The 18,429-nt window shown below is 40.9% G+C and overlaps 1 protein-coding gene across 2 annotated transcripts; it reads left to right on the top strand.

Annotated features, from left to right (window-relative positions):
• Positions 1–4,563: 4,563 nt before the first annotated feature.
• Positions 4,564–17,469, top strand: emp2 (epithelial membrane protein 2). 2 transcript variants are annotated; one of them, XM_085784670.1, is made up of 5 exons: positions 4,564–4,764; positions 13,376–13,706; positions 13,790–13,898; positions 13,980–14,120; positions 14,945–17,469. In XM_085784670.1, the coding sequence occupies exons 2-5, from the start codon at positions 13,629–13,631 to the stop codon at positions 15,112–15,114; spliced, it is 498 nt and encodes a 165-aa protein (XP_085640796.1). In that variant the 5' UTR covers positions 4,564–4,764; positions 13,376–13,628; the 3' UTR covers positions 15,115–17,469. The 2 variants fall into 2 exon arrangements, with proteins under 2 accessions (XP_085640796.1, XP_085640797.1); XM_085784671.1 differs by lacking the exon at positions 4,564–4,764 and adding an exon at positions 4,815–4,903 and having other exon boundaries at positions 14,945–16,844.
• The last annotated feature ends 960 nt before the right edge of the window (positions 17,470–18,429 follow it).

Below are 18,429 nucleotides of genomic sequence, written 5' to 3'. Positions count from 1 at the left end.
CCAGTAATAACGCTTCTGCCCCCCCGCCTCCCTATCTTCTATCTCATGTCTTTGTATAGTTTTTTTCCTGTGCTGTTCAATCTGCCTCCTGCCGATTGCCTGCGGTAGCGGGCCTCGAGTGGACACTCACACTCAAACACACACACACACACACACTGTGAGAAACAGGAACAGGGGAGGTGGGGGGTGCTTCCTGTCTGGCTGTAGATCTCTGTGTGTGTTTTCGTGCGTATTTGTGTGTGTGTTTCTGGCACATATCCAGGTGGTAGAAGTGCCGAGGAAGGAGAGACTGTAGGTTTTAGTATGAATGGTCACACAGGAGGCGCTACTGCAGATGAAAGAAGCAGCAGCAGCTGGTTCCAGTGTTTGTATAAGATCCATGAAAATATGTACGTTTTAAACCTTTTAAAAATCTGGAGCAACTCATTGTCAGAGACAAAACACCTTAGAGGTCTCATATTCACTCAAGATTAATCTCCCCCTTTACTGCACTGCTGCTCTACACAGGACATCACTATAAAAACCAATGCAGCACTCATAAAAGAAAGGTAAGGATGGGTGTTACCATAATCAAGGCCCAGTACTCTGCACACAGTTCTCTGAAAAATAAATACTAGGAAATATTTGAAATATCAATAAGATGTAGAATACTCTTTTTCTTCTGAAGGTAAATGACAACACCATTTTGCTCTTTTAACGCAATCCCTGTTTTTTTCTTTAAAAAATTGGGTGTATACAGCATCTCTTTGACTACATCCAATGCACAAACTGGGGCTAAGGTTGGAGGACTGTCTGTAGAGCCAATGCCCTTCCATCTTTTGAAGTGATGTGCTTTTCACATCACCACATTTATTTGGCAATAATAAATTTATTAGCTTCAATTCAGATTTCAGATTGCATACAGCATAGAACTACTATTATTGCTTTAATGCATTGTTACAGATTAAACTATCCAATGTTGATTAGAATATCTCTTCACCAGCTGCAGAATGAAAATGTGACTCTGTTATTTTTATCTCTAATATAATCATACAGCACCCTCGAGGAGGGCATTTTGCATGAGAAGCTCTTTTCTCTGATAATGAGTAAATATTTGAGAACAATGTGGTATTTTTAGGTTTTGAAGACTTCCTCCACTGCTGATAATGTTTAATGGGTGCATGCCTTTTGCACTGTTATTATGCAATATTTATCATCTCTGGGTCATATACAACATTTCCAAAACACGGTATTTCACAATCTGGGCTGAGTTTGTTTTCCCCCTTGAAACAAAGATTGCATTTTATAATGTCTATGCTAAAATGATGCATGTATTTGCACAAAGTGAGTTAAGTTTTTGAAAAGAGAAAGGCCCCACTTTTTATTTGCGAGATGCAGACAAAACCATGGAGTGAGAACATTCTTACCAGAAATATATTTTCACATACATCTTACAAATTCATCTGTAGGAATGTCTTCAACTTGAAAACTATACACGGGAAATCACAAGGCAGTAATGATTTATTTCCACCCCAGGTGAGATAATATGCTGACCTACAAAGCCTTATTATAGAGTTATTGGGTGGTGATGTGCTCACCTTATTATTCACCTACACTGAGCACAAAGAGAAAGAGGATCAGGTCTCTCACACTGAAACTAGGTGGCTTCACTTCATTTCTCTTCAGTTCACTTGACTTAATGCTAACACAAAGCACCAAATATACAGGTGAACACATAGATACAGTACAGACACATGAACACATGATGTACAGAGTCAGAGGTTGTAGATCCGTCCCTTTTATCCACATTTTTTGCCAAGAACAGCCTCACTAGGAGTTTCTCAGCATCTGCATTTACTATGTTCCACATGAATCAAATCATCGGTGCTGTAGTGTAGTCTCTCTGTGTGTGGGTCTCTTCTGTTTGCAGTGTGTTTACCCTTGTGTTGGACACTTGACACCTGGCAGAGAGGTTATACCTGTTCCCACCACTCACCACTGTGTGTGTGTGTGTCTGTCAATGTGGGTGAGAGCGGTGTCGGGGAAGTTAAAGTTGCTTGAGGAGCTGAGGATGATATGATTCATTGTTGTTTAAACAGAGACTCGCTATGGGCCTATGTGTGTGTGTGAGTGCTGTTGCATGCATCAATGTGACACTAAAATGATGAAACAACGAGCGTGCAGCAGGCTGACACTCAAATTCAAGATCTAGTTTTAGATTTTCAGATATCCCATCCTGAGAGAGAAAATACGAGCATCCAGACAATAGAATGGATAAGCAAAAAGGTGTGTGTTTGAACCGATACCCACTGGCATTGAGTAATGACAGAGAGCTCAATTGTATTGAGTGTTACAATGTTGTATTATCAACTCAACATACAGATTCCATCCATTCCTCCTCATCCCTCCACAACACATTATAGGTGTGTATGTCTAAAACTATGCGTATTATGTGTTCCCTCTAATAGATGTGAATAAGTGTGTGCACGCTGCCTGTGTCTGCAGACATGAACTAGGGCAAATATTCTGAGAGCAATTTGTGGTCTAACTGGAAGTTTTGACCTTGGTAACCTGCCATTTATACACAGCAACATGAACAGGGAGTGCCTATTAAGCTTTTCTTTCTTTTTTTTTTTTTTTTTTTTAAAGATTCCTAATAACCCTCCCTCCTGCTGTCTGCTCTGAGAATGTGTGCACACGCTGGGGTTGAGCAGAATCAAACTTTTTAAAGCCCTCAAAAATCTTTTAATCCAACACTTGAATTTAACTGTTAAACGAAGTGATCACATTCTACATTTTGCTTCACTTCTTGTGTAAAGACTCAGGCCAAAACACTCACTCATTCTCAGTGGCAGTCCCATGTTGTGGCTGGCAGAATTATTGGCTGCATAACCCTTAACAATACCCTCTTCATTTCCTCATGACAGTTGTAACTAACCATTTCCATATGACCTTACAAAAGATTCCTATCCTGTCATAGTGGTGAGACCAGCACTGAGGACACAGAACCTGACGTCCCAAGGGCACATAGCATAAACTTACCAAGGTATTAAACTGGTAACAGCAAACGTTTGCAATGCTTGATAATTGTTGAGATCTCATTTAAGAGATCTTTCAGTTATCAATTATGTGTAAATTACCAGTCTTGATTGGAGAGTTATTTGCTGACTGAGCCCCACAGCTGGTGTGCCTTTAGAGACGGGTGTGGCATTAGGTAAACACAGGCTTTTCCACCCTGAGTGGTAAATTAATGCAAGCTTTATTGCTACAATGGAAATGAAGTCTGACGATTACTTAGCTGGAACTGGATCTGTTCACTGCGCTTAAGCTAACAAAAATAAACACCTTTGGAATTCACTTGTTACTCATGTGAAATAATAAATGGGAGTTGATTGTAGAAAATAATAAGGAGAAAGATGATGGAACTTAATTGTATCAGTCATCTTATCTATTTTTTTTTTATACCATCTATCCACTATATTTTAAAATGACTAAACAATTTCCAGTGTTGCAGATCCTTATAAAAACATGAGTGTTGTCAAAATCCACATAGATCTCACAACATACAAGAAATACAAAATGATAGAAAGCATGATTAAGAAAATATAGTGCAACAAGTGATAGCCTACTATAGTGCTTTACAGTGAGAGGGCAGGGGGAAGGACTATGACTACAGAATAGGAGGGAGATGGAAGCAGAATATAGGGACAGTAAACTCTCTCTTCCATTAATACTTCATTTCCTAGACTTGAGTGAACCAGGAAGTGATGTTTAAATATCTCAGTGCTGCATCCTATTCTGAGAGGTGCAGCACAGAAATATAACAGCATTCCCAGGAGAATCAGAATAGGGTGGAGCACAAACACAAGTGTCAAGGGTTATACAAACACAAGACAGTGGATGACTACATCACTTTGATCTGAGAAAATGTTTAAGAAAGGCGCCCACACCGGGGAAACTTTGTATAAAATGACACTAGTGTAAAACAAACAGAGACGAGTGTGCACATGCAGAAGTGTGAGAGGTTACTGAAAAAAAGAAAAGTTCAAAACCTTATTATCATTGCTCATTTTCACCTCTCCACTCCATCTCTCCACATCTCCTCCCTCGCTCCTCTTCCTCTTCTGTCCCCATTTTCAGCATTTGTTCCACTCTGCATGCCTCACCCTTCACTTCTCATCCCTTTTTATCTTTTTCATTTCCTTCTGTCTCCCACTCTGTCTGATCCCTGTCGTTTGTTTTCTTTTCTCCCTCTCAGTCTGTCTGCCATGTGAGGAAACAGACTTTTAAAACCTCCCCTCTGACTTCCATAATGACTTCTTCATAGACACTTCAACACAAACAAACTTACACGCTGACATAATGCATTTCCCCAGGTCATTAATTTAACGTTATTTACCCACAAGGCATTAAGCCGACCTCACAGCTATAGTGTAGACCTGAGGTTAGTACACACAACTGTTGACATACACACACAAACACGCACTCGCACGTACACGCGCAGACTAGGCTACCATATGAAATCCTAAACCACACCCAGCTCCGCCCCTCGAGCATCCCCTCCCACGCGCGCTCACGACAGCCGGGGGGCCCCGAGAACGTGCGCTTCTAACTTTTTATTTTGGCGCTGCTCGTCAAGTCCCCAGCTCCCGTTGTGTCAAGGTTTTTTGAGGCTGTTAACTTGAACTGTATTTTCAATTTACAACATCCCATAACTTCACGTATTAGAGCCACCCACGGTCACGTCTGGAGCTCAGCACTGCTTCCATCTGCCTCCAAACCCCGGTGAGTAAACTTTGCATATAGTTTGAATGCTTCACGGAAATTTGTGAGTGGGATTCATGTCCCATTCAAATCCAGTCTGGTTGTCAGGTGACTCTATGATTTAACGATACGTTTTATATTGACTCCGAATGTGTTATTGGTGAGTTTAACAGCCTTGATCTCTTGTTGTCATCATATTTTTATTTTAAATTATGATGTTAAGTGAAGTTAAATTCATTTGAATCACTGCAGTTGTATTAGCCTATATGTGATTGTGACCACTGAGTAGTTTTCAGGAGCCCTCGCTGCTGCTGTGTTTTCCTATGTGGGTATTTTTATACAGCTTTATAACTCAGCTTCTGGCTCCCAAGTTTGAGACGCTGGAAATGAAAGGGGCGTTGTCAGTCACCAGTGTGTGTGTGTGTGTGTGTGTGTGTGTGTGTGTGTGTGTGTGTGTGAGTGATAGACAAAGTTGAATTTAGTTGTCTGTCTGAAAGTCTGAAGGGAAGATAATTGGTAATTTTTTTTGAGTGAACACAGGAAGTATGACTGTGTGTGTGCTTGTGCGTGTGCGTTTAAAATATATCTGCTGTGGGCTATTATTAGTCCCCTGTAGACCTACCCATATGGTTACACCAATTTCATATAATATTTTATGGATTTCTCTGTTCTAGTCTGCTGTGGACTAATTATATTGCATTCGTTTTCGTCTTATGTCTCCCTATAGTGTGTTTTCTTTAGTTTTGGAGTAATGTCACTGTTGGATTAGTCTGTGGCTACTACCAAACTGATTCTTTCAGATGATCAAACTGCCATGATCTAAGATTAATATTATTTGCACAAACAGTGAATATAGTTGCCCTTATCTTGCTTTGTTTACTGAGTTGCATTTTAAGTGTTGATGAGGCAGTATAAAGAGTAGCCTACACTCTCAGTGTCCTTTCATAGTGGGCGCCCCCTTGTGTTTGAAAACAACAACTTGTACTGGTTGTTCATACTAGATTGCAGAGGTTGAAACAATGTATAAATTGTCTGATGATGATAATGACATGGAATTTGAGGGAGGATGAGCTGTGTGCAAAGCCACAGAAAAATTAAATGCCAGATGAAATGGGAAGGTCAAGTTATGAATCTGCAACAATCTGCTGGGGACTAATTTGCATCTTCGCAGTCTGGCACACACTTTAAAACTGTTGCACAGGAAGTAAAAGGCAGGGATGGAGGAAAAGATAATCAAAAGAAGATATGAAACCTGAGTCTTCTAAAGCAGGTAGCGGCATGCTGTAGGAGACAAGTGTCTGACTTGACAGCGTAATCATAATCTCCAACGTCACTGTCACACACGATATTTTTGTGACGCTGGTGTTTTGAATCTACAAGAAAAGCTTTATGTAAACTGGAAATGAAAAACAAACATTCAATTTATTCAGAAGAACTGTGTTTTTTTAGATAACCACTGGAGAAAAATGAAGCTTTTAGGTGGACACTATTGCTCATTCAAACACCATGACAGGAAAGAGTGTCTGGAGTGCAGCTGATGACGCATTACTGGTCCTAAGAAGGTCATTTACAAAGATGTTGTGTTGGAGTCCCAGCTGAGCCAAGTAGCAGGAAGTAGCAAAGCTCCATAAGTATTTGGGCATGCACGCCACTATTTGTTCTTTGCCTTCTTGCTCTTACTGTTTTGATGCGATGTGACAGAGGGCCTGCAAGCCCCGGTGCTAATTCAAAGGTATGTTCAGTCATAGCACATGCAGCGAGAGGGAGGGAGGTGTGTGATACTCGATAGGAGGAGGATTAGTTGTGGGCTTAGTGTGAAGTTTTAAAAGATACTGACAGATGAAAACTATCAGCGAGCAAGCGTGAAGTGACTGAGGGAATAACAGACGAAAGGAAGAGAATGAGGGGAGGATGAAGATATGAGTGGAGTTCTCTCCTTTGTCCCACGATAAGGAGGTCCCTGACTCCTATATGTGCCTTGTGGGAGTCATTAGTCAGAACTGTCACATCATCAATGTGTGAAACACTCGCACTTAAAAACAATGTCTGTGCTCAACGTGAAAGAATTTGTCAGGGATAATGATTTTAATCCAGCATGGGAACACCTGTGTGTGGATGTGTTTGTATGTATTTGTCCATTTTCTATGTTCCTTATTCCTGGAGGAAGCATGTTGTACACATACGCCCACGCCCTCACACGCACAGACACACTTACTCAGCGTATGCCTTAGCAAACATGTAGGCTTCATTGTTTAGAACAATGTCTGCTGTGTGGACTCTCCCTTTTCTCGTGATATTTAACAAATCTCAACATAGTTAAAATATTTTATTTTTGAGCCTCACTGGAGCCAGTGTTGTCTAACATTTTATGAACAATGCAGATGGATTCGAGGAACAATATCAAGAGAATGTTGAGTTGTTAACTTTCACCACCTCCACTTTTCTATGACACACCTCAGCTGCTCTTACTTGCTGTAGATTGGAAAACAAGCTTATGGCATGCTAAATATTAGCACTTGAGCATGGAAAACATATAGCTACAATAATGGCGTCAATGTGAGCCATGATTCCTTCAAGCTCAGACTGAAGAAACGAGAAAGAAAGAATACAGAGATGAATCTTGTCATAAAAAAGTACTGGTGTTATTGTTACAACAGCTGTGTCTCAGTTTTTGGGCTGGAACCTCCAATGAGCTTCGCCCCCACATGACATGGACTTGCCTCGTGGCCACCATCAACACCGCTGTGTTTGTGATTCACTGTTTGTGTCCATGCATAAAAGTCAGTCAAAGGAAAGCTGCGTTTCTGGTTTGCATGAGAATTGTGACCGTTTGCTGATGTGATTGGCAGTATAAATGTGACCCGTCCTCTGAGGATGATGCCCTCAGGCCTAACTGTAATTGTTTTGTCTCACTTATGGTAATGATATGTAAATAGCAAAGTTGCCGCAGCGTCTTTGATCCAGTTTTGCTTGCTAGACAGACAGTTCCTGTGTATCAGAGACCTCTTGTGAATCCACAATGTAAAGAATTACAGCTGTCTCACTGGGAAATCTGTTTATTCACAAACTCTGTATTTACTCCTCTACTACTCAGAAAACCGCTCATACATGCTACAACCGAAATGTGTGCGAAGCTGTGTACACTTCTGCTTGTGTTTATCTGATGAATGTTTTGTGTGCTCTTCTTAAACAAAGCTTTGTTTGGTTACTATGGCTCCACGCCAGTGAAGATGTGCCTTTTGTGTTTTCTCTAAAAATAAACCGTAGCTCGGCTATTCTCGGTCTCTGTACACACACACAACACACATATGCAAACACCACAAGGTGCTACAAATAAAGACAATTTAGATTCCGTAAGGTCATGTGTGGGAAGATGGAAAGTGAAAATGCACATGAGGGTTACCATGGACATAACTGACATGTCCTTGCTAGCTTTTTCAGTGGCACCTCATGGGCATCATAAGTGGATGGTGTTTGTTGAGTCAACAACGCTTGACACACCTAAAAAACTCAAAGGATGGAGGGGTCAGGGGCCACGTTCGGCGCAGTTTGATCTCACATGGAGACAGGTAAAATAAGAGCATAATAACATAACAAGAACTCTAAACTTTTCTCTTTGTTTTAGTGCAAAGAAGTACATTATTAAGATGTTTACATGAAATTAATTATCCTTTTACAAAACACACATTATGAACAATCTGAAATTTCTTGACAAAAACACATGCAATTTCAACAATATTATTCATCTTCTGTCTTTAATGTAATTTTCACAATTGGCACATTCATCCCGCGGGCCGGATTGGAGCCTCTGGCGGGCCGGTTTTGGCCCACGGGCCGCATGTTTGACACCCCTGGATTAGACCAGTTTATTAGCTGTATTAAATATTTTTCATCACAGCATCTTCCACTTATCATACTTTCTATCTGTATTATACTATGCTGCAAATAGAGTAGAAGGGACCATGCAAAACAATATCCAGCGCTCAACTCTGAGTATAGCCCCAGACAGCGAATCCAAACGTCCTGATGAGAGGAAATTTTTCATTTCAGTCTCAACAGCACGACCTCATAAGGGGCCAGACGTCTCCACTGGAAGCCTTCTTGCCTTCTCTCCTCCTCAATCAGTTTTTCCATGGCCAAAGACAGACAGAAAGAGAGAGAGAGAGAGAGAGAGAGACAGACAGACAGAGATACAGAGAAAGGGAGAGAGACAGTGAGAGAGATGGGGGAGTGAGATCCGGAGGCCCAGTTAAGTCTGTGGCTTTGTGTTTTATGAAAAGAGTAAAAAAGGACGTTAAAAGTCAGCATTTTCCACCAGGCAAGGGAATCAGTCAGCACACACACACATGCATACACTTGCACTCTTGCACCGAGTCCCCCAGCCTCCTATTATAAGGCTGAGTGGAGAGGAGGAATGGCAGCATTTGTGCCTGTTTGTCAGTGTGTGCAGTGTGTATGTGTCAAGCGAGGTGGCTGGAGTCTGACAGAATTTGTCAACCCACCTATGTGATTACACAAAACTAAAGTAACCTTGTTAGTTTCCTTTTTTTTGCATTTGTAATTTGTATCCACTTAGTGCCAGAGTTTCCAAAAGTCAAACAGAAAGCAACACTGTGACACCGAGGGCAAGGAAAACAGGTTCATTTGCTTCCAGCAGTGACACGGGATGTACTGTACTGTACCGCTTTTTGCTGCTGCGATAGTCATTGTTACGTGTTGAGAGAGTTCCATGGGCCTGAAACCCTGGAAATTAGAAATAAACCCACCCATGACAAAAAGCCTCTTTACAGCTTCTGTATTTGACCTTATATCTTGTCCTATGACCATAATAGATTTGTCTTTTTCTGATTAGACATCAGCTAATGGCCTGAGTGATGAATGGTGAAAACATAGTCATGGCTAACTTGGTTTGTGAATACTTTTTCATCCACTTGTTTTGCTGATTGACACACCACAGCTGAAGGAAGTAGCTCCATCTGTCAGTCATGATGGATCAGGCATGAAGATCTGGGAAATGTCAATGCTATGCATACCAGACTAGCAGGGCTAATTTATACAGCATGTGCATATGTGTCCTGTGTGTGTGTGTCTGTGTGTGTGTGTGTGTGTGTGTGTGTGTGTGTGTGTAATTGTGTATGTGCAGCTGTTGCATGGTGTCAGAGGTGAGTATCATTGCTTTCACACTTTACATGTACCATCAGTGCTGAGTGAAAGCCCTGCAAGGCAAGACCATTCCCAAGGATCTGGATCCCTGGAGCTCTACGTTTAGGTAAATGTGTGTGTGTGTGTGTGTGTGTGTGTGTGTGTGTGTGTGTGTGTGTGTGTGTGTGTGTGTGTTATTTGTAAGGGTTATTTGTGTTGAATGAATGAGAGATAAAGAGAGATATATGGAGAATGGTGAGAATGGTAATGGATTAATGTTTGGTTTAGTAGATTATTAGTGGACATACAGAAAGTGAACTGTACAGTAGTATTTCTATTTGAAAGAGGGTCACAAACAATTCAAATAAATAAGTGTAGCTGCAGTTTTCGGATAATTACAGTTGGGGTCGTAAATCTCATCTTTATATTACTTCTAAAGCGACAGATCCTTTACGACGCACTCACACAAAGCAGCATGTAAACATATCATTTACACAAACAGTAAACAGTCGTCTGCCGTCTACATGGTTTCAATTGACTGTAACTCTGAACTGTGTATGAGAGCTTCTCATTTTATGTGAGTAACTTGGCAGGCTACATACGTATCTGCGGTTTCGCACACTCTATGTATGTGTGTGCGCGTTTACACTCGTGTGTTTTTGTTTTTCTCTCTTCCCTCCATTTCCCTCCAATGGGGTTCCCTTCTTTCACTCCTCCTCTCCTCACTGAGGCGAGAAGGCAGCTGCAGCTGGAATCAGATCCAGCTGTGTGTGTGTGTGTGTCTGTGTGTACCTGTCTAGCAGATTATTTGCTGCAGAATATTCCCGCAGGTCAGATTAAACTCAAATACCAAAGAGATGCATTTGTAATGGATGTAGTGAGTGATTATGTTTTTTTTAATATAAAATATTGAATTTCTGGGAACTCAGCTCTTGAGCTTTTGCAGTGCATACAGACTGTACATTCTGTATTGTATTTATAATTACTGATGATGCTTAAATTAATGCAGATTTCATAGCACAGTGAGTTTTGAGGGCAGGTTAGCAAACTGCTGGATACAACTGAAGTACCATGTATAAAACATATGGTGAATTAAACAACCATATGCTATGAACTGTGTTTTGTCATGACATATATCAATTTCATATCCACTTGCCCATTTGTTATTTCTTGTCCAGGTTCAGGTGAAGGTTAAAGTGTGTGTTTCCACATCATTGTCTCCTTTGGTGTCATCCTCAGCATTTTAATTGGAGAGACTGGAAGAATCTGGCTGCTGCTGCTGCTGTTGTTTGCATCCCTATCCAAACACTAAACACAGAGTATATTATATAGCTTACTTTTGATGTTTTGACACCTTATTTTTTACTATTTACCCCCATGTTCCCCCTTTCCCCAACTCAGACAGGGAGGGTCTATCCTCTGGCACACCCCACAGCCACATGCTCACACACAAAAACTGTGGCCTGCTTCCTGTCGGCAGGGAGAGGCTGTTTTTACTGTGACTCCATTTTGGCAGAGAGGGCTAATTCCTCTGCTGTCTGGCTCTGTGTATGTGTGTGCGTGTGTTCCTGCACACACATGTTTTTTTAAATTTTCTTTTACATGTTTGTGTCTCTGCCTCATTAGCTTCAAAAGCACTGGTGGGAGCTGTGGTGGTTCCAGAAATTAAAATCACGTGTGTATGTGTGTACACATGTGTAATTTTTATGTGCATTATCCCCAAGGGACAGTTAGACTGATTTTGACGTGTACACTGAAGGACAGACTGCAAGTGTGCTGGTGTCAGAGATTTAGTTTGAGCTGGACAGTTAAATTAAGATGTTAAACAGCGTCTGCTGGGCCGTAAAGTATACCCCCGCAGCCCCCGCGAGGCGGGGGGGCCCCGCATGCCGTGGGGGCCCCGCCCCCGCCCGTTAAGCCGAGTTTCCACCGAATCAACGGTCCTTTTTTTTTTTTTTTTTACACCACAACATGGTTCACGTCATGATAACTTCTGTATTTTGGCCATTCAAGCTTCCACAGTCCATAGTTCTCTTCTTTGTTTGATATTTCAAGAGACTTTTGGTTAAGTAACCATGGACAGCTCCTAGGCAGGATTGTTCTGCTGTGTTGTCGCCGCCGTCAACCCCCGGCCCGCCCCCCGTCATCGCGGCCATCGCCTCGCCGCCGCACCCCCCCCCCCCCCGCCCCGCCGTCACCGCTGTCATCCGCGGCGAACGGCCGCGGGGGGGCCCCGCACGGTTACGTTACGGCGCTGAGCGTCTGAAACAGTGCTGTAAAAAGTTTGGTTGGAAAGAAATGATAGATTTAGAATCCTGTCTTGTGTGATTATTTATAGCAGTATGAATGTTAAGCAGAACGATGCTGACAAAGCATTTTAGATGCTGGGCAAAAATCCTTCCCAGATAAACACACACGTGGATTTCTGATTTTTTTTTTTTTTGGCCATTTCTAATGGAATTTTCCCCTTTGAGACTGTTCATAGTAGAACATATGAACAAAACGCACAGTAGAAGAACTTGCATAAAGGAGGTTATTCAGAAACAGAAAATTACACAAACCAAATCCAGGTGTCAACAGATGATCTTTTCTGAAGCAGAAACACGTACTTGTTATGACTGTCAACAGTGTTTTCTAAAGCCATACACCTCCGGGCATTTAGTTGCTGTCTTACAGAGAAATACTTTGTGTCATTTTGCTACAAATATCAAGGTGACATTGTAAGAACAAAGGGATAAGCTACTAATTTGACCCACACCTGTGTTAAATGTCTATTCTAGAAAATATTATGGGTTTATGAGCAGAACATTTACCCTTAACCCTGTACTGTAATGTATTTTGGCTCATCCTGAAGACTGAACAGAGCACAGATGTCAACAAGTCCTAGTCAGGATTACTGCCTTCAATCACAGCAAAGTAAACACCACACTCCCACATGCTGTAACTGTGCATACACTCACACACTCTCCTTGTGGCACACGTGCAGACACAACTTTATCGCAGTAGTATTCTCTGTAATTTGAGGGAAGACTTGGAAGTTTCAAATATTTCTCTGGCTGTTTCATTAACCCTGCGTTTTTCCCGGCCATTGGATATTGCGTTGTATTTGTGGTATGCAGATGTAGCAGTTTCATGAACTCTCCATGGATTGCCTTTATGCTATTTCCTTTTCCTCTCAGTTATTTTGAATTTGACACAATTCAATACTGCATATTCTTACATAATCAACTTACATTCAGTACTGTGGGGTCATAAATACTCCATAAGATGTTAAAACTGTGCAAAGATGTGTGATTCTTAACTGACAGTTAGGAAAGCATGTACAGATTCAAAATATCTGCAGATTTTTAAAACAGAACAGTGACTTTTTTTAAGCAGGACCTCAGGAGTACTTGTACCTGTGTGCTTAATGTAACTTGACAGTAAACAAGGGTTTTCTCATGCACTTGTATGCATTATTAAAGTGTTGCCTGTGTGTTGTTTCTAACAGACTCGTTTCATGTGAGAGACTTTGATCCATCCCTGACCATCAGCCTGCAAGACCAGCCTGTCCACCCACCAGCATAAACACACAGCAACAGTTATCGAGCAGGGCCACGACCTGCAAAGGCTGAAAACGTACATTCCACACAGTCAACCAGTGAGAGGCGCGTACGTCAGCTGAGGCATCCCTGCAAAACGCTAAAGCAGCCTGACCGACGGGCAACCAGCAGCAGACAAGTTAGCCGGATAGAAGGGCAGCCATGTTGATCATCTTAGCCTTCATCATCCTCTTCCATCTGGCTGCGGCCATTGTGCTCTTTGTTGCAACCATTCACAATGTGAGTATAAAGCAAGTGTGCATACAGTCTCATGGCAACGCAAGGCCACTTTGTTGCTTTAACTATCTGTCCCTCTGTCGTAGGCATGGTGGGTGGTGTCACCAGTTGGACGTGAGGTGATCTACACTGACCTGTGGTACTCCTGTAACTCCACCTGCTACCCTGTGGAGCACAGCCACACTGCTGAGGCAGGTAAGGTGGTGTACAACTCTAGGAAGCATTTGTGTGTCTACATTTGTACTGTATTTCACCTCTTCTCCGCTCCCTCCTCAGCGTACCTGCAGGCGGTCCAGGCCACTATGATCCTGGCTTCCATTTTGTGTTGCGTCAGCTTCTTCGTCTTCATCCTTCAGCTCTTCAGGATCAAACAGGGAGAGAGATTTGTTTTCACTGCTATTATCCAGCTATTGGCCTGTGAGTTGCACACAAACACGTTAAATATTTCATTTAAGCTTTTGTCACTGTCTTTCCATTGCGTTTGAGTCAAATTCCAGGATAAATATGACCCTTAAAGGGATAGGTCAACATTTTGCCATAATTGCCATAATCCTTATAGTTTTAGGAATAGGTTTGTTACCTTTAATCGTCGGTGGAGCTATCTTTAGAACGGTGGAGCAGAGCCGCGAGCTGCTCAGAGCTACACTACAGAGACTAATGGCATTTCTTGGTTTTCGTCATCAAACTCATCAAATACACAATCCAACAACTCCAAAACACTCTATGAGGCAGAGTTGTTTTCGAGGTAAATTCATGCAAAACCATTGATGTGCGTTCCTGTCGCCCTGTGTCCAGTTTTTCAGCAAGCAGTCTCTGCATTCTGTCTTGTAACGTTCCGTTATTATCTCATAGCGTGATGAATGTGCAGGTCACAACTTGTCCACGAGAGCGTTTTGGAGTTGTTTAATTGTGTATTTGATAAGGGAAACCAAGAAATCCCATTAGCCTCTGTAGCGTAGATCTGAGCAGCTTGCAGCTCTGCTCCACCGTTCTAAAAACAGCTTGCACCGGCAATTAAAGGTAACGAACCTACTCCCTACTCCTAAAACCATAGGGATCAATTTGCCAAAATGTTGAATTATCCCTTTAACTGTCCCCTTGATGGCATAGATAGTTGCGCATTTAGTGCTTTATTGACTGAGTAAAATGGCACTGACTCACAAAAAGACCTGATATCAAATATGTTAGTGTTTTTTTTACTTAATAATTCTCGTCCCCCTCCTCTTCTCTCCTTCTCCCAGCTCTATGTGTAATGATCGCAGCTTCCATCTACACAGCTCAGAAACAGACTTTTCATGTGCCAAGTCTTCAGGAAGGCTCCTATGGCTCTTCTTATGTCCTGGCCTGGATCTGCTTCCCCATGACTCTCATCAGCGGCCTCATGTACCTGGTGCTCAGGAAGCGCAAATAGATGTGACAGGCTTGACACAAAAGCCCGCCAATATTCAATTGTATAAATAGGAACACTTGGACAAAAATGCATAAAGATGTACACACTTTTCCTCAACAAACATGGCTGCACACACTCTTTCTAACCCTTAGAATTTTTCAATACCATAGAAAATAAGAAAATATCCCAAAAATGTCAAATCCAATCCAAGTTTTCTTTCTGTTCAGTCACACATTTGTCTCACCTTACACACCTAACACCACTAAATAATCACACACCTTTCTCCTTCCTGATGGTACATTGTTCTTATAGAATGTGGTAAATTAGTGCTTCCCAGACTGCCAGTGTGTTCAGTATGGGCTATGTATTGCAAACAAGTGCCTCAGAAACATGGCTGACTGACCCACTGTCTATGTTTTTGTGTTCTCATGCATCTCTGCAATGTGTTTGTCAAACATTTAAGGTGAAATTACACCATGATTTATATTTAGTTGTCAAGGTGTAAACTAACTCCAAATGCCTTTCATAGGCTTTTTTGGCATAAAACTTAGAGGAAATCTACTCCATGCAAATTCACTCATTCTGTTGTTGTTCTACATACAGTAGATAATACATGACATGGTCAGCTGAGACTTTACTGGTCTGCATTTGGTGAGAACATAGCCTACTCTAGACTATCTTCCCTCTTCCCCCTCAGTCATCACACATGACACAAGCTCTGTCTTGATTTGTCTCCTATTCTTGTCTTATTGTGTGTCGATTCCCTTCTACTCACACTGTTCATAGGAACTTGTGTAACATATCTGATCACAAAGGAGAAAGGTTGAAGAAGATACGTGGGGAGGTTCGCCCCCGGGCTTTCCCAAGGGTCCATACATGTACTTTGTTGTGAAGCTATAGTCCGCTGAATTTATTTTGTACATATTTGCTGTGTATGTATAGTGCAGGTAATTGCCAAAATCCTATTTTAAGGAATGAACCACAGTGGGGTCTAAAAGCCTGAGACCTGAGGGCACCTCTCAGACATTTGGACCCCACTGTACACATGAAAAAACATAGAATCTTATGTTAACCATAGCATATAGGAAGAAGTGAAGAAGTAGATGAGGTCTAATATGTAGGATTTTAACCCATTGTTTGTATTCTTACGTTACTGACTTGTATTTTATTGGTGGAAAAAGGAACCAATGATGTGCTGTGATATTTGGGATTTAAAATGACAAAACAGACACATGCAAACTTGAAGTAAGAATGAATATTTCTTTATTATTGTGCCTTTTTTGTTCACAGCTTCACTGAAAATAGACAAACGCTATTTATTGTTGAAAACCACTGTTGTTTATTTTAGCATGTGACTAAGTATGTATGGAATAATTCAGTCTTCCCTCTCTGGCCAAGCTACTGTTTATCTGGTCCATTGCCCAAACATCTCCACCTATATGGACATATGATCTGGTGTTTATTGACAATAAATTCATTACTGTTGTTAATACCACCAGGTCCTGGAGATACTTATGCCTACAGCATTTATTGAGATAATGTCTGATCCCACATTAGCACTGTCTAAACTAGTTTTATTTTCTTCTTTATTGGCATTGGCTTCGGTGTGGCACAGTTAAGGGAGATCAGCTTGGTATTAATATGGTAGCTGCTAGGACCTGAAACATAGAAAACGAGCACTGGGTTGTTGTCAAGTGATAGAATGTTGGACAAACTTTGGACCACAGAGCCTGGTAACACACCAGCTCACCAAAAAAAGAAAAGAAAGAAGATTCAGGGAAGAACAATTAAGAATTTGCTCTGCTATCTCAAGATGATACTTGATTGAGATTTTGATGTTTGTTGCTCTTGTTTATTGTTTTTGTGAAGTTGTTATCTTAAAAGTGTTTCACTAAATAATACGCCTCCTGTTTGCATGCAAGTTTTTGTCTTTGAGCAAGTCTGTTAAACTGGAGTTGAGAAGTAGTTTGTTGAAGTTACGTAGGCTGGAGAAGGAGATGTTTTTTTGTTGTTTGTTTTTAATTATCTATTTTAGATTATGTAAAGTTCGGATCAATTTACTTTGAAGGTATCAAAACCAGTCTACATTATGAATAAACCAACAACTTCAACATAAATTCTGCGCATAACCTGTTGCAGATGATCAACAGAAATCACAGCTATCTCTCTTAAGAGTTGACTTATTAGAGCTACTCTTGATTTAGGATTTAAGATGTTTCTTGTTTTTGATGTGCCTATTTTCCTGTAGTGTGTTTTATGTTATTGCAAATGAACTGTATCTTAGTTATTGTAGATCTATACAAATAACCACAGGGCCATACTGACAAATAATCATACAGCTTGTTGAAGCCAAAACTGTATTTATGGATATTTGTTTTTTAAACATTGTTTGCAGTTAAATTGTTTCAAATGCTTTCAAATGAAGTATTAATCAGATATTGATTGAGAGTCTCATGTTGCTTCTTAATAGAGGCATGTTGAAATGGTCAATGTTTTAGAACAGTAGTTTGCTGTAGTGCATACGATTAATCTAAATGTGTTTGAGATCTGACACAGCTAGGCTTTTACTGAATGTCATGGCAAACCAGAGTGTTTCTGCTTCTTACAAGCTCTTTTGCTTCTACACTTTTAGGCAAATTCAATTATAGCTTGTTATTTATTTTGACCTCTGTGGCAGTGTCAGTGGCAGCTTTTATTATCAGTACAAAATGTCTCTTAGTCTTCCTGTCTTGGACTAAAATGTCTGTCTGCTACTGACACCTAGTGGACTGACACCATAACTACACCACGTGTAGTTGTTTTTTTTTGTTTTTTAAAGCTCCAGGCTACATAATATAATAGACTCCTGCAGCTTGTGCAAAGAATGAACTGTTTCTGCTCAGTACATCCGGCTGCTCTAATCCCAGAAACACAGATTGGGCAAACTACCAGCAGATTCTGAAACAAAGACTCATCTCCCCTGCAAAAGTTTATTGGTGCTTAATTTTTTCCCTGTGTCCCCCACCCATCAGATGTAGATCTCAATAAATGTATTTTGCAATAAATAAAATTTCTTTGTGCCAATTTGTCAATGTTGGGTATAGTCATTATCCACTGATAACCAATGATAATAAGAACAGAATATTATTTTTTGTGTGGACAAACAAGTCTGTCACGATCGGCTTTTTATTTATTCTATTTCACATTTGATTTTTCTGTTGATAAAAAGTTTAACCACCATCGCAACATCTTAATTTGTGGCACTAAAAGTCTTGGGGATTTAATGAATCTGAAAATGATACTTTTGTATTTTAGTAAAGTATTTTGACATTCATGTGCACAATATTTGTGCAAAAC

The sequence above is a fragment of the Trachurus japonicus genome, chromosome 8 (genome assembly GCF_045865225.1).
Source record: "Trachurus japonicus isolate A0001 chromosome 8, Traja_1.0".
Classification (NCBI taxonomy): Eukaryota; Metazoa; Chordata; class Actinopteri; order Carangiformes; family Carangidae; genus Trachurus; species Trachurus japonicus.
The sequence above is the reverse complement of the archived record's forward strand: the minus strand, read 5'-3'. Positions and strand labels throughout refer to the sequence as shown.